Raw genomic sequence first — 15,472 nt, forward strand, 5'->3', positions numbered from 1 at the left:
CAACACTGTGGCATTGGGCATTCTGTTTCCAATAGATGAGCTTTGGGGGGAAACATTCAAGTTACTACAGCTGCTAAGCAGCCCCCTCTCCCCACACATACTCATGAATCCTTATAACCCACATGCTTTTTAATCAGCCCTTTAATAGTTTGAGGTCATGAATTTGTATGCCAAGTCTAGTTGGGCTTTCAAATTCTCAACTATGCTTTGCCTTGGAGAGGTACTGCCAAGCGAAAGATGCTGTCTCTTGGCAACAGAGCTTCAGGATGGAATGATGGGGCTCCTCATCCTTTTCTTGAATTTTTTTTTTAAATTTTCAAGCTAGTGCAGTGATGTCCCACATACCCTTCACCCCATTTTCTTCAACTGTTACATCTTGTGTGTATAGAGTTCCTTCTTTAAATCCCTTTACCTTTCCCATTTACCTATCTTAAATTTTTTCCTTGAACTCTGATACCCACAGAAGTAGACGCTGTTACACTTCTTGTCTCAATTGTCAAACATATTAGAAAACATGAGAAGGGAAGTAAATTAGGCTTACCCATTAATTACTTTCCATTTTTCTCACTGTTTTTTTTTTTTTTAAGGTTGATTGATTCCAAAGATAGTATAGGATAGAGATACTGAATGATTGATTGATGGATATGACCTGGACTGGGCCGGGTCAGAGCCAGGAACTCCATCTGACTGTCCTATGTGGGTGGAAAGATTCCTCTTTGATCATTTCCTTTCTCTTTCAAGAACTTTTTTTAAGCTATTATCTTGGGGTAGGTATACTGATGAAATAAATTCTCATGGTTTTCCTTTATCTAAGAATGTCTTAATTTTTCTTTTTTCAAGGATAACTTTGCCAATTATAGAATTCAAGATTGACAGTTCCTATGTTTCAGCTCTTGAGAAATGTGCCACTTTTCTTCTGACCTCCATAATTTCTTATGAGTAGTCTTCTGGATTTTAATATTTAAGAATATAGTGATAGAGATTTAGAGGAAGATCTTCCATCCATTGTTTTATGTTCCAAATAACGGTAGCAGCAAGATTTAGACCAAGCTGAAGCCAAGAGCTAGGAACTCCATCCAGGTCTCCCACAATGAGAGTGGGAACCCAGGTACTTTGGCCATCTTCTGCTTTCCCAGGAGCATTAGTGTGGATTGGAAGGAGAGCAACTTGGACTCTTAACTGGCACTGTAATATAGGATGATGACATAAAAGGTGACGACTTAACCCAGTGCACCACAGTGCCAGACCCAAGCTGCTGTCTTTTAAATTGTTTTCCTTCATTTTCCTCTAATTCTCAAAATTTTTGTCCTTAGTTTCCTGAAGTTTGATCTTGACATGTATCAGTATAGATTTGTTTGGGTTTTTCTTGTTTGGGATTCACTTAGTTTTTTTTTTTTTTTTAAATGACATTCATTTATTTGAAAGGCAGGAAGAGATTAAGTTAATCTTAGGAGATGGAACCCCTAGGGCCGGCATTGTGGTGTAGCTGCTTAAGCTGCCACCAGTGAAGCTGGCATCACATATGGGTACCAGTTTGTGTCCTGGCTATTCTATTTCCATCCAGCTCTCTGCTATGGCCTGAGAAAGCAGTAGAAGATGGCCCAAGTGCTCAGGTCCCTGCCACCCACGTGGGAGACCCGGAAGAATCTCCTGGCTTCTGCCTGGCCCTGCCCTGGCTATTGTGGCCATCTGAGGAGTAAAACAGTGAATGATGGTTCTCTCTCTCTCTCTATCTCTTTCAAATAAAGAAATAAGTCTTTTTTTTTTTTTTAAAGATTTGATTTATTTATTTGAAAGAATTACAGAGAGAGAGACAGAGAGGTCTTCCATCTACTCATTCACTCCCCAATTGGTGGCAACAGCTGGAGCTGTGCTGATAAGAAGCCAGGAGCCAGGAGCTTCTTCCGGGTCTCCCACTTGGGTGCAGGGGCCCAAGGACTTGGGCCATCTTCTACTGCTTTCCCAGGCCACAGCAGAGAGCTGGATTGGAAGTGGAATAGCCTGGACTAGAACTGGTGCCTATATGGGATGCTGGCGCTTCAGGCCAGGGCTTTAACCCATTGTGCCACAGCGCCAGCCCCAAGAAATAAGTTTTAAAAAGAGGGGCCAGTGCTATGGCATAGTGGGTTAAGCTGCTGCCTGAAGTGCAGGCATCCCATATAAGTGCTGGTTTCATTCCTGACTGCTCCACTTCTGGTCCAGCTCCCTGCTAATGTACTTGGGAAAGCCGTGGAGGATGGCCCAAGTGCTTGGGCCCCTGCATCCGCATGGGAGACCCAGATGAAGCTCTTGACTTTGGCCTGGCCCAGTCCTAGCCCATTGTGGCCACTTGGAGAGTGAACCAGCAGATGGCAAACCTCTCCCTCTCTGTAACTCTGCCTTTCAAATAAATAAAAAATCTTTCCTTTAAAAGGTTTATTTAGTCTAAAAGTTATCTTTCTTGCTAGGTTTCCCCTTTCCTGTTTCTTTGGCTACGGTGTGTATGTGTGTGTGCTTCTCTCTGCTCCTGTCTGCATTTCTGTTGTATTTGCTTCTTATGCTTTGAGTCTAGGATATATGATGCACAAGGAAAACCCAGAGAACGCACCACTGGAGAGTCTGCCTACCTTAGTCATCTTAGATTTGCTTTATACACATCAAGGCATTTTTAGTTATACTTAGTATAAGGGAGGTATGACATTTGTCTGTTTCACATTGACACACTCTCTCTAAGTTTTGACTGAGTGATTTCTCCTTGCAGTAGCCCAGTTGGAGGAAATCACATATGCATAATAAATTTCAATGCCTGTCCTTCCTCACCCTCTCTCACCCCTTCTCTCCATTCCCGTTCATGTGGGCCTCTCCTGTTTGTGCATACAAGAGTGGTTATGACTTCAGCTAGTTAAATACAAGTGAATACTGGACTTCCTAGGAATTTGGGGCATAGATTCTCCTGTCTCCCAATGGATCTGATGATATGCAAATGTGAGGTTGGAACTGCTGTGGCTTTGGGGGCTAGAACTTGAATCTTCAATATGTGGAGGCCAAAAAAGTGTTGAATCCATAATACTAGAAGAATAGGTGTTTGGAGGTCTGCTGAAGCCTTGTACTCTACGCTACTGAATTCTATGAACCACTGTGAAAGTGCCTTTTTGCATAAGCTATTTGGGCTGATTTAAAAAATTTTTATTTGACACACAGACACATGCACACACACACACACACAGAGGAAAAAAAAAAGAGAGAAAAGAGAGGAAGATATAGATATCTTCAATTTGCTGGTTTATTCCCCAGATGTCTACAACAGCCAGGGCTGGGCCAGACCAAATTCAGGAGACTGCAACTCCTTCTGGGTCTCCCATGTGGGTGGTAGTGACCCATGTATTTGAGCCATCATCTGCTACCTCCCAGGGTGCATTAGCAGGAAGTTGTCTTGGAGCTTGGAGGAGCCAAGACTCAAACTGGTATTCCAGTATGGGATGCAGGCATCCCAAGCTGCAGCTTAACTTGCTGTACCACAATTCTCACCCCAACTTTGAGGTGTTGATTCTACAGAAATACTTGCACAGGTTTGTAAATATGTATGTAAAAGGAATTTCACTGGATCATTGCAATGTCCAAAGATAGGGGAGAAATGAAATTCTTCTTAGCAAGTTCTTTGGAAATCAGTGCAACTGTTAGAGGATTCAGAAGGCTGTAAATGTATGCTGGCACAGAAGGTTCTCCAAAACACTGTTATAAGAGAAAAGGAAACTGTCAGAATAACATTCCATTTAGGTCTTAAAAAAGCTTACAAGACTAGAGTTACGGTACGATGTGTTAAGCCAAAGCCTGGGATGCTGGCGTTCCATATTCTGATGCTGGTTGGAGTCCTGACTGCTCCACTTTTGATCCAGCTCCCTGCTAATGTGCCTGAGAAGATGAAAGTAGATTGTCCAAGTGCTTGAGCCCCTACCACCCACCTGGGAGACCCAGATGGAGTTGGTGGCTCCTGGCTTTGGCCTGGCCCAGCCCTGGTCATTTGTTGCAATTTAGGGAGTGAACCAGCAGATGGAAAATTGATTACTCTCTATCTGACCATCTTTCCAATAAATAAATAGGTAGATAAATAGACATATAAATAGATGTCTTTTAAAAACTTACAAGAAAACTGTGCAGTGTAAATGCATAAATAAATACTGAAAACTCATGAAAGATCTAGAAGGCTCTAGAGAAAAATGATAAACAATATTCGTTTTCAAAGGGAGTTGGGATTGGCTGAGTATAATAGACTTGGACAGTGTTTGCGTCTTTTAATCCCTGAGACTATGCTCATGTGTGGTTTTATAATTGAAAGGATAAAGCATTGAAAATTAAGCATATACAATTGTGATTCTTCTCATTTACCGTTTGACTCTTGCTCTCAGTGAGGGATTCTAAGGAAACCAGGATTTCTCACATGAATCATTATCTTTTTAACTCAAAGTTCACTTTCTCAGTTGTTTCCTGACTTTCCCAACGTTTTCTGCCAACTTCGGACCACAGAATTCTAGTGTGTTCTCAGGGCCTTTATCGTCTGTGTACTAATTGCCTTCTCGATACTTAGGCTGTTAACTGTTTCCTTAGCTGACTCTCTGCTGGGTTTCAGACTGGTTGTCTTTCCTGTATTTTGAGTGTCCCGTCCGAGCTTTTGTCTGATGTTGCACTGGTTGTCTGCAGATCCTCGCTCCGAGCTGCACGTTCTCCTGCATGACCATATGTTTTAATACTCAAGGCAATGGAGTCTTGCAACTCTGGGACATCACAAACAGCAATCAGAAAAGAAAAAGATTAAATAATGATAATAGAATCCTCTGCCCATCCTCTAGCCCCACAGAAGATTCTCTCGTGACAGTGTCTAAGACAAAATGAGTGACATCTTCATCAGTTGTTTTGGTTAAAACTTTACTTGCCTTAATGATGATGATAGCAAACATGTGAGTGCTTATTTTTTGTGGCAGACATTGTACTAAGTGCTTCATGTGGATTATCTCACTTGATCTTCCTAACAACTTCTTGAAATAGATTTTACTCACTGAGGGTGGAAAGGCTAAGTAATTTGTCTCAAATCACACAGCCACTGAGTGGCAGACTTAGGATTTCAGTTTGGGTCTCCTTCGGCTCCAAGGTCTGCGCTCTTCCATACTAGGTTTTGTCGTCTCATGGCTAAGTCTCAGGGCCAAACATGGTCTCCAATAGCCGACTTTTCATTAAACAGTTATCTGGGGTCAGTGTTGTGAGGCAGCAGGTTAAGGCCCTGTTTTGGATGCCAGCATCCCATATCAAGTGCCACTTTGAGTCTTGGCTGCTCTGCTTCTGATCCAACCCCCTATTAATCTACCTGGGAAGGTATCAGATGATGGCTCAAGTGCTTGGACCACTCATGTGGGAGACCCAGATGGAGCTTTGGCCTGGCCCAGCTCTGCTGTTGGAGCCATTTGGGGAGTGAACCATTATGGATGGAAGATCTGTCTCTGTCTCTGTCTGCATCTCTCTCTCTCTCTCTCTCTCTTTCTCTCTCTCTCTTAGCCTATTTAGAAACCTGAAACATCTTAGCATGCAAAAACGTATAGTTTATTGATTGTTTTGTAAATGCTTTGCCACAATCATACTTGGTATGGGGCTTAATGGAAATTTATATTCCTATGACTGATAATTAATTTGAAACCCCAAATTAATACTTTTATCTTTCTAGCATCTGTATACTTTTGAGAAAGACTTGCAAGTTATCAGTGGCTCTGTCAACAGTGAGAGGACTTTGCTTGGTAAGTTGACCTCTTTTGTTGCTACGTGTCAAGAACCGAACTGCATCTTTTGAGAGTTTCAAAGTACTGGATTTTTGCAATATTTGGTTTTTCCATAACAATGATTTTCTGGGAAGGAAATGTTGTTGGGAAATTAGATTTGAATTAAAGAATCAGTAGGGTAACCCTACAAAAAAAGAATCTTTTCTATTCCACCTTAACCTTCCCCTGACAGATTGTTTGGTTTATTTTTGGGATAAATGATAACCTTTAACACATCACATGGAATAACTGCTCATGGATTTTTGTTTTCTTCTGTTAGCTGCAAGTTTCGTTCAGTCTACTAAAGAAGGAAGAAGGAATGAGCTTCAACCAGGTAATGAAGTTAGACTCTTTAGTGCCTATTGCTTGATGAAAATGTATTGCACTACTCACTTGAATTTCAAGTAGCTTTAGAAATAACCTTGGCATGTTTCAGAATGAAAAAACAAAGGTCAAGGCAAGCATGAACAAGTCTTTCAAAAATTTCTTCCCAAGTAATCGAGGAAGTACAGAAAATAACAACAAAGAAAAGCAGAAGTATTTGGGTTATAATTAGTACTGGAAGACTAAGCAAGTGCTGAGAATAATTTTTTTTTTCAGGCCAGGAGCTGGCAATAAGTTTGGGAAAGTCAAGGACACCATTTTTTCTTATAGCTGCTTAAATATTGATTAATATTTAATAAATTGTGCATAGTCCACCAATACTAAATAAAAAGCAATTCTACTGACTTGCCAAGGCATGGTTTCAGTTGTAGCTAGGTGACTCTCTCCTGCCTTTCCCCCTTTTCAGTAAATCAGTATTCAGTCTCATCCACTTGTCCAGCACTCAGCAGTGGTAAGCGCTTGCTCTGGGTCAGGTGCTGGGCATGTGTTAGGGATGCTGTGGGACTCAAGAGAGGCGTGGCCATCACCCTCACTGAGCTCCAACACTGGTCCCAGATTCCGATCACAAATGCGTACAGTGGACAGATGCATACAAAGGGAAAGAAGTGAAGTGTAAGAAACCCTGAGTGACCCACAAAGGGTTTTTGTTCTTTCTTCTTTGAACGTGCAAACCAAGACATACTTATCTTTAACGAAGGAGAGTTCAAGGGGCTAGCTGTGGGGTGAGGGTGCCCCAGGGAGGACTTCAGTGGGACAGCCACAGCTCAGCTCTAACTTTTTGTTGTCAAATGGGCCAGTGAGCTCAGTGGGGCCAGCTTCTCAGTTTATCAAGAGAAGTCTGGACTTTCTTGTAAAAAAAAAAAATAATAATAATAATCTGTAAGTGTTAGCACAAGCGTTTTAAAAAAATCCTGCATAGGCAATGATAATTGCCTGTGGGCTAGGGCCAGCCTGTGACTACATTCGCAACCTCAGGTCTCGTGGCTCTCCTATCAGCCTCTTGCTATTCTGTTCCTGGTGCTTTCCACCTGCTCTGTTTATTCGGCACTTAAATTCCTCCTTTTGTTTGCACAGTTTCCACTCAGATATGTTCTCCTGGGGTTGCATGTGATGGAAAAACCCTTTGTACACATTCTGCACGTGAGGCTTGCGAGGCTGACTTGAGTGTCTTGTGATGCCTGTTTCCTAATAGAACTGGCTTAGAGGGGCAAGGGACCCAGTGCCGAGTCTCGATGAGGCCTTTTTGGTGGGGCCTTTGCCAAAGTTTATGGGAGGTGTTGGGGTGGGGTAAGAGGCTTTCCCTGACATCTCCTCCTTTATGTTATTCATACTTGCCTTCCTCCGCCTTGAGATCCAGAGAACCACGATGGCCCCTTCCCTCTTAGCACCCTCTGCTGCTCTTAGAAGCAGGTGCATTGCTGACTTCAGAGGAGAGAACTGGACTAGCTGGAGTGACATTGATGGTGTCCTGTCTCCTAAAACAAGGGTACAGTCAAAACCAGGAGATGGCCCTAATCTCCTGGGCTGAGCCAATGAACCTGTTTACCCAAGAAGAGAAAGGCCTAGCCCCTCTTATTCTTTGAGATGGCAAGGCCGGGTGTCCGCATGGGAACTTGGATCTCTTCTTTGTGCTTCCTAGTCCTTGCCTGTCTGATTCCTTTTAGAAACTCTTCATTGTGTTGGGGAATCCAGTAGTAACTATCATCTCTCATGGTGTTTACTGTCTATGCCTGATTGTCACATAGAAAAGTAGTAATTCCTGATGACGTATGTTAGAAAATGCACTTTGAGACTGACTGCACTGTCACTTGTATTTGATAATAAGTTATGTTCACGCATGCTTGCTCTGTCTTGGCAGTTGACATCTGTATTGAGATGATCTGCTTGCATCTTTGAAAACATACATAGTTACTGTATTAGATACCTTGGTGCTTTGCACCTTAGCACACCTTTCGTGTCAGCTGCTGTGGGGAGACCCAGCTCCGCTCAGGTATAATTGACACGGCCTCACCTTTGCTGCTCCACCTGCTTCTTGCTTTTTTGTCCAGAGCTTTTGTGAAAATGTTTATTACCTACAGTGGTGCTCAACAGGGTAACCTGCAAACAATGGGGGCGGGACAAGGAGCTGAAGGATGAGTGCCTCCCTCTTGTCCCCCATGATGCAAAAAGCACTCTAACAACTTCAGATCCAAGGGGTGCGTGTGTGTGTTTGAGATTTTATTTCTTTGAAAGGTAGAGTTACAGAGAGAGAGAGGGAGAGACAGAAAGGTCTTCCATCCACTGGTTGACTCCTCAAATGGTCGCAACGGCTGGAGCTGGGCCAATGCCAAGCCAGTGGCTTCTTCCAGGTCACCCCTGAAAGTGCAGGGGCCCAAGGAATTGGACCATCTTCCATCACTTTCGCAGGCCATAGCAGAGAGCTGGATAGGAAGTGGAGCAGCTGGGACTCGAACCAACGCCCACATGGGATGCTGGCACTGCAGGTGGTAGCCTCGCCTGCAATGCCACAGCGCTGGCCTCTGAGGCAAGGATTTGAGCGCAATTGGTGTATTTGGGGGATGATCCTGGGAAACCTCACGAGGGGCGTGTTTAATCAGAGCTCTGATAGAGGGGAAAGGGAAGGCACATTTCCAGCCACACGGACAGCTGGCACCAAGAGCCCTGAGGCTGGACTGGACTTGGTAGACTCACAGTTCAAGGACAGCAGGGAGGTCAGGGAGGCTGGAGTGGAATGAACAAAGGGCAGAATGGAAGGCACTGAAGTCAGTGGGAAAAGGGGGTGAGAGGCGGGTGGATCATGTAGACCCTAGGAGGCCATTGTGAAGTGGAGGCCTTTGTGCCCAGTAAAGTGGGGAGCAGGGTGGGTTTTGAGCAGGGGAGTGGCCGGACTTTGGATAAGGAGCACTGTAGCTGCTGTGTGGAAAATGGACTGCAGGAGGGCAGGAAGAAAGCCGGGAAGCTGCTCGGACTGCTCCCAGTGCCTTGCACGGCGGGGTTGGAGCAAGGCTGGGCTGTGTTTAGAAAACAGACTTGGCAAAATTGCCTGTGGATTTGACAGGATATGGGAAAAAGAGACAAGGATGACTCACTCTGAGGGTTTTTGGCTAGAACAGGTGTGTGAGTGTGTGCACTGTTGGAGGCTATAGGAAAGATGACTTGGGTTTTGTCCCGTGCTAAGTTCGCTGTGAGGTAGGAAATTGGATGTGAGTCCCAAGTTCAGGTGAGAGACTGGAGCTTCAGATACACAACTGGGAGTGGTCAGTGTTTGGACGGTGTGCTCACGGTCAGAGTCCCATGTAGATTTCAGAACCTGTGTTCAGAACCAATACAGTGTTCAGCACCAGTGCTTCTCGCCTTGGCTGGGCCTATGGTGAGTCAACGTTTCATCTAGAAAATGGCCAGGCCCAAGTTGGCCACTGTTCTACACAGAAGATTCCTATTGGGCAGCGGTTGGGGCAACCTCGTGTGTCAGGGTCCCTTTGCTGCTGACACTCTTTGGAACCCCTGGGTGCCACTATAGGCAGAAGAGTGCCCCCGGGTGCTCCGGAAAGCTGAGGTTCAGGTCAAAGGCTCTACTAACCAGAGCTCCTGCAGAACCACACCCTACAAGACTCTTGTGAACTTGTCACCATGTCGCACCCTGTACCCTCACCTACGTCAGACCAGGCTCCTCTGTCTCCCCTCCCCAGTCATACCTGGCCCTGTGCTCCGGTCCCTCAGCCTCTGCTCCCAGTGTCCTCCAGCCCCTGCCCGCCTTGTCTTCCCCTTCAGTGACAGCTTCCTCAGGCTCCGCCCACACCTAACCTCTCAATTCTTAATTTAAGTTCATGGTGGAACCTTGAGATTTTACGACTGAAATAATTGTAGACGTCATCTTGTTCTATGGTATTTTATTTAATAACGAGAGATTGAGGCTTGGGAAAGTTTGGTGATATTCTGTAAGGCTTCTGTTGGGATAGTGGTAGAACTAAAACTAGAACCATGTCTCTGGAATCCTGTTCCGGAGTGTGTCCTGTTACACTGTGAAAGCACTTGATCCTGTTAGCGAGAGGAATTCCTGTTTGCAAAGCTTTACTCTTATCCTTGTGCTAGTTATAGTAGTTAAAAGTCTGAGATGCTCTAAAGAAAGGAAAAATGAGTGCAGGAAGATTGTTTCTGTCCTTAAAGCTTCTCCAATTTTACTTTCTAAAAAAAAGTCTTATTTACTTGATAGGCAGGGAAAGCGAGAGCGAGCAAAAGCGAGAGTGGTACCTCTCATTCTTGCTTCACTACCCCCAAAGGCCCACAACAGCTGGGGCTACACTAGGGCAGAAGCCAGGAGCCAGAAACTCAACCCAGTCTGTCTCCCAGTGGGTGGCCGTAACCCAACTACCTGAGCCATTCCTTGCAGCCTCCTGGGTCTCCATTAGCAGGACACTGGAGCTAGGTATCTAAGCCAGGCACTCCAATATGGAATGTGGGCCTCTGAAGAGGTGTCTTAACTACTAGGCTGAACTTCCTCCCCACCTCCCATTTCAAAGGTAAGAGAGTTAGCTGTTAGCTGATCATCTCACAAATTCATGTAGAAAAGTCCAAGTACCAGAGGTATTAAAAAATGTCATGGAAAAATGGAATGATGTACATTGTCCGTGAATTTTTTCAAGGCTTCTTGTGTGTAAGGTGGCTTATTCTTCCAATGAGGAGGTTGCCTTCGTTCCCCTAAATGTTTATATATTACAACTGGAAGAAAACTTTCCAGACCTGAGGGAAAATAATCAAATGTCGGATTGTACTATTTAATACCTCTATGTTAATTTTTATAAGATGTATTTATTTTGAAACTCTGAATTACAGAGGAAGAGACAGAGATCTTCCATTCATTGGTTCACTTCCCAGATGGCTGCAACAGGGCGCAGGGTTGGGCCAGGCCGAAGCTGGGAGCCAAGAGCTGCTTCTAGGTCTCCCACGTGGGTGGCAGGGGCACGAGTATTTGGGCTGTCTTCCATTACTTTTCCCAGGCACATTAGCAGGGAACTGGTTGGGAAGGGGAGCAGCTGGGACTCGAACCTACAACATAAAGGTTTCTGGCATCTGGCGCTTTACCTGCTAAGTCACAAAGCTGGCCCTGTCATATGCTAATTTAGTCACACACACTTAAAATGGCCATAAGGAAATTTGCTCCCCCGCCCCTCCGTTCTCACCTTTTACAGAACATTTGTCTTTGACACCAGTGTCAGACTTACTCCTGGAGTCATCAGAGTTTCCCAAATCGCCTCACCTTGCCCTCTAACCCCAGTTATTGGGAATGCAGCCCTTTTGGGTTGACTGCGGTCCTGGCTCTAGGGTGTTCGTCCTAAGCCACAGGATTCACTTAGCAGTCATTTGGTTCTCATTTGTCCTGTAGTTGCAGGTTTGTCACTCATTGACTTACTTGCCTTCTCAAGTCATCTTTTAAAGGCATGTTTACAGAAATATCGGTCCTTGACATTGTTAGTCTGCCTCCTAGAAATTGTTTTACATTTTTTAGAAAATGTTTTTGTTTGAGAGGTAGAGTTAGAGAGGGAGAGACAGAGAAATGTCTTCCATCTTCTGGTTCACTCACCAAATGGCCGCAGTGTCCAGAGCTGGGCCAGTTTGAAGCCAGGGGCTTCTTCCCGTCTCCCACGTGGGTGCAGGGGCCCAGGGACTTGGGCCATCTACTGTTGCTTTCCCAGGCCTTAGCAGAGAGCTGGATCAGAAGAGGAGCAGCTGGGACATGACCCAGCGTACATATGGGATGCTGGTGCCACAGGCAGAGGCTTAACCTATCACGCCACAGAGCCAGCCCTTTACATATTTAAAAAGACTTATTTCTTTGAAAGAGTAGTGACAGCGAAGGAGAGACAGATTTTTCAAATGCTGGTTCATTCCCCAAATGCCCAAAACATCTGGGGCAAGGCTAGGCTAAAGCCAGGGGCCAACAACTCATTCTGAGTCTCCCACATTGGTGGCAGGAACCCAGGTACTTGGGCCATCATCTGCTGCTCTCCAGGCACATTAACAGGAAGCTGGATTTGAAGCATGGGGACGTTGGGATATGAATCGGGCACCCCCGCATGTGTGGGCATCCCCAAGTGCTGTTTTAACCTGCTTTTAACCTTACAACTCCTGCCACCATTTTATATCCTTTACCTTAAAAAAAATTTTTTTTTTTTTTTCAAAATAAAGGAGTGTTGTCAGGTTGCTTTCTTGAATCACGGCCATTTTCAATATTTAATTCCAGGTTGCTGTGCTACTCCCAATTTATATGTCAAGGTAAAGACAGCAAGAGAATCCCTGATCTTAGAATCTTAATAAGCCGGCGCTGCGGCTCACTAGGCTAATCCTCCACCTTGCGGCACCGGCACACCGGGTTCTAGTCCCTGTCAGGGTGCCAGATTCTGTCCCGGTTGCCCCTCTTCCAGGCCAGCTCTCTGCTGTGGCCCGGGAGTGCAGTGGAGAATGACCCAAGTGCTTGGGCCCTGCACCCCATGGGAGACCAGGAGAAGCACCTGGCTCCTGCCTTCGGATCAGCGCGGTGCGCCAGCCGCGGCAGCCATTGGAGGATGAACCAACGGCAAAAGGAAGACCTTTCTCTCTGTTTCTCTCTCTCCCTGTCCACTCTGCCTGTCAAAAAAAAAAAAAAAAATCTTAATAAGAACTCAGACATAAGGCAGCTGATTTTTTTTAAATTTATTTTTGGGCTTTAATATTGGAGCAGGGGAACCTCTGGCTGAAATCTGGGTGTCTGTCGTAATCCCATTCTAGCTCATGTCCACAGAGTCCTTCCTCACGGCTCTCTTCTGTAGCACCTGCTCAGATGTGACACTGAGGAAACTGGTGGCTCATTGTCAGTGCCGCTGTCTACCATGCCTATCTGACTGAGAGGCCCTGGCGGCCACTGTGTGTTCATGCAGAGGAAGCGGCTTTATGTTTGTGTGCCCAGTTGTGCCCTGGTGCTGCTGGGTTGCAGTGGCACTGAACTACGTTGTGTGGACTTTGAAGCCATGAGAGTCCGTGAAGCTGTTATCAGTGGCTGAGTAATGGGTAGGAACTTGTTTCTCACTCTGTACGCACTGACTTCTGCCCTGCGATGTTTCTTGGATCTATTTTGCATTTGAAGAAGTATCAAAGGAAACTTGAAGAAAATTGGGGTGGGCATTTGGCCTAGCTGTTGGGACATCTGCCTCTCATGTCAGAGAACCTGCCTACTTCTGGCTCCTAACTCCAGCTTCCTACTAATGTAGACCCTGAGTAGCAGTGGTGATAGGTCAAGTAGTTGGGTTCCTGCCATTCACACCGGAGACTTGCGTTGAGTACCTGGATCCCATCTTGGAGTTGGCCCAGTCCTGGCTGTTGTTGACATTTGGGGAGTGAACCAGCAGATGGAGGTCTCTCTCTCTAATAAATGAATACACAATTCTTAAAAAAATCATTTTAAAAATGAAGTTGCTTTTCTTTTTGCAATAATGACTGCAATAGCTAACACACTTTTTCCAAGTTCAGACACACCCTGTTTACAAATGTTAGTGTCTTGTGAACTTGGGGGGAGATGATACATGTTAGAATCCTGCTTATCATACATTGCTACTGAGAGAGTGCATCGTGATATCATTTTCAATTTTAGAAGTCACTTGTGTTTTCAGTCCAATGCATTCTTATAAAGAGTTCTTTTAACCTGAAATTTGTCCTGGTGTCTGCTGTCATATCCTAAGCTATTCAAAGATTTCCCTCTTGGCATTTGCATTTCTTGAGGGTCCTGTGGTTTTCATAATAAAACACAGCTTCTGGAGAACTCCTGAGGGTGGGGAAGATGGCTGCTTTGCTAGACTGATGGCCCTTGAGGTCCTGGATTCCTCACATATCCCTGATGAGTGGAGCTGAGGAGAGAGTAACAGTTTAAGCCACCTCGCTGTACTTTATGACAGTGAAAATAGAATTGTTCTGTTTTGTTACAGTCAAAATCGGGATTTCCCAGGAATTCCTCTTCCTGCCTGTTTTGGAAAAGATAATGTATTCTCTTCATTACTTAGTGCCTCCTTTTCTCTGTAGGATCCAAGTGCTTGACTTTGTTGGTTGAAATCCACCCGGTGAACAACGTGAAGGTTCTAAAGGCAGTGGATAGCTGTGTGTGGGTACAGGTAAGTAAGTCTGGCAGTCATCATTTAATCTCATTTAGTCAGAGGCCTGAAACCTAGGGGAAATGGTGTTGACCCAGGGATTTCACACACATGATCACACTGAACTCTCAAAGCAGTCTTACAGATGGGTTTGGATGGAAGTTCTCAGTGGTGATGGCTCAAGTGATTGGGTTCCTGCCACCCATGTGGGAGATTTGGATTGTGTTCCTGGTGTCTAGCTCCAGCTTGACCCAGCCTTGGCCATTGTGGCCATCTGAAGAGTAATAGCTCTCTAACTCTCAAGTAATGAAAAAATTAACATACTTAACATCATTCACTTAATATAATCACATTTGCTAGATGAGATATCTGTGATTAAATGACTTAATCCCTGAATTTAACAACTCCACAAATTCAGACATAGCACTGTGTGTACAATGCAAGTGGATTAGACAGATTCCATATTTGCAAATTCTCACTAAAACTACTTCCTAACCCCCTCGTTCACAATCATGCCACTGTTCCAGTCATTGTTAGATCTATGCTGATTGGTGAAAAACAGTCCTATAGGTGAGCACATGCACACCTGAAGTGGAACAAGGCAATGCTCTACCCTCTTGTTGAGCTGTGGTCCTGTACGGGGCTGGGAGTGTGCAGCCCACGGGGCATAGAAAGCCCATGAAATAATTTGGTCCTGTCGAGGCAACCACAGGTGAGACTGGAAACTCAATCTGTATCAGGCTAATCTTAAATTTTATAGGGCCCTTGAATGATGTTATAAATATCCACCAGGCTCTTGGAAGACCAAGTGTTCCCTCCACCCATGCAATAGTGTTATTTTCACAGTACAATGCCATGTTTTTACGTTTTGTGCTTTGGGTTGGTATCTCGCAGTTTCAAGTGGGCGCTCAGCAAAGTGCTGGGGTGCTGTCCAGCATCCTATGTTGGAAGAAGGTTGGGACAGGCCTGAATGGAGAGCATATGTGTGTTGTGAGGCAAGTCATCCAGGCATGAGTTACATGTTGTAGTAGGAGTTCAGTGCTAATCAGTCAACAATAGATGATCAAGTAAGGTGTCTTTAAACAGAAACACACATACAACAGGACTGTGCCTCTGTTGACCCTAGTGTCACGGCCAGAGGCTCGCAGGAACCTAGCCTTATATTTTCCCGAGGAGCAGTGGTTCCAT

The 15,472-nt window shown here is 44.9% G+C and overlaps 1 protein-coding gene across 3 annotated transcripts in view; it reads left to right on the forward strand.

Moving 5' to 3' along the window:
- The window catches only part of GSAP (gamma-secretase activating protein), a 114,448-nt gene that overhangs the window by 21,475 nt on the left and 77,501 nt on the right, over window positions 1-15,472 (forward strand). For all 3 annotated transcript variants that reach the window (XM_062211959.1, XM_062211923.1, XM_062211850.1), the window contains exons 4-6: window positions 5,693-5,762; window positions 6,064-6,117; window positions 14,217-14,305. In XM_062211959.1, the coding sequence (XP_062067943.1) occupies window positions 5,693-5,762; window positions 6,064-6,117; window positions 14,217-14,305 (213 nt within the window). The remainder of the gene's footprint in view (window positions 1-5,692; window positions 5,763-6,063; window positions 6,118-14,216; window positions 14,306-15,472) is intronic.

This window comes from Lepus europaeus, chromosome 1 (genome assembly GCF_033115175.1).
Source record: "Lepus europaeus isolate LE1 chromosome 1, mLepTim1.pri, whole genome shotgun sequence".
In the NCBI taxonomy this organism is placed as follows: domain Eukaryota; kingdom Metazoa; phylum Chordata; class Mammalia; order Lagomorpha; family Leporidae; genus Lepus; species Lepus europaeus.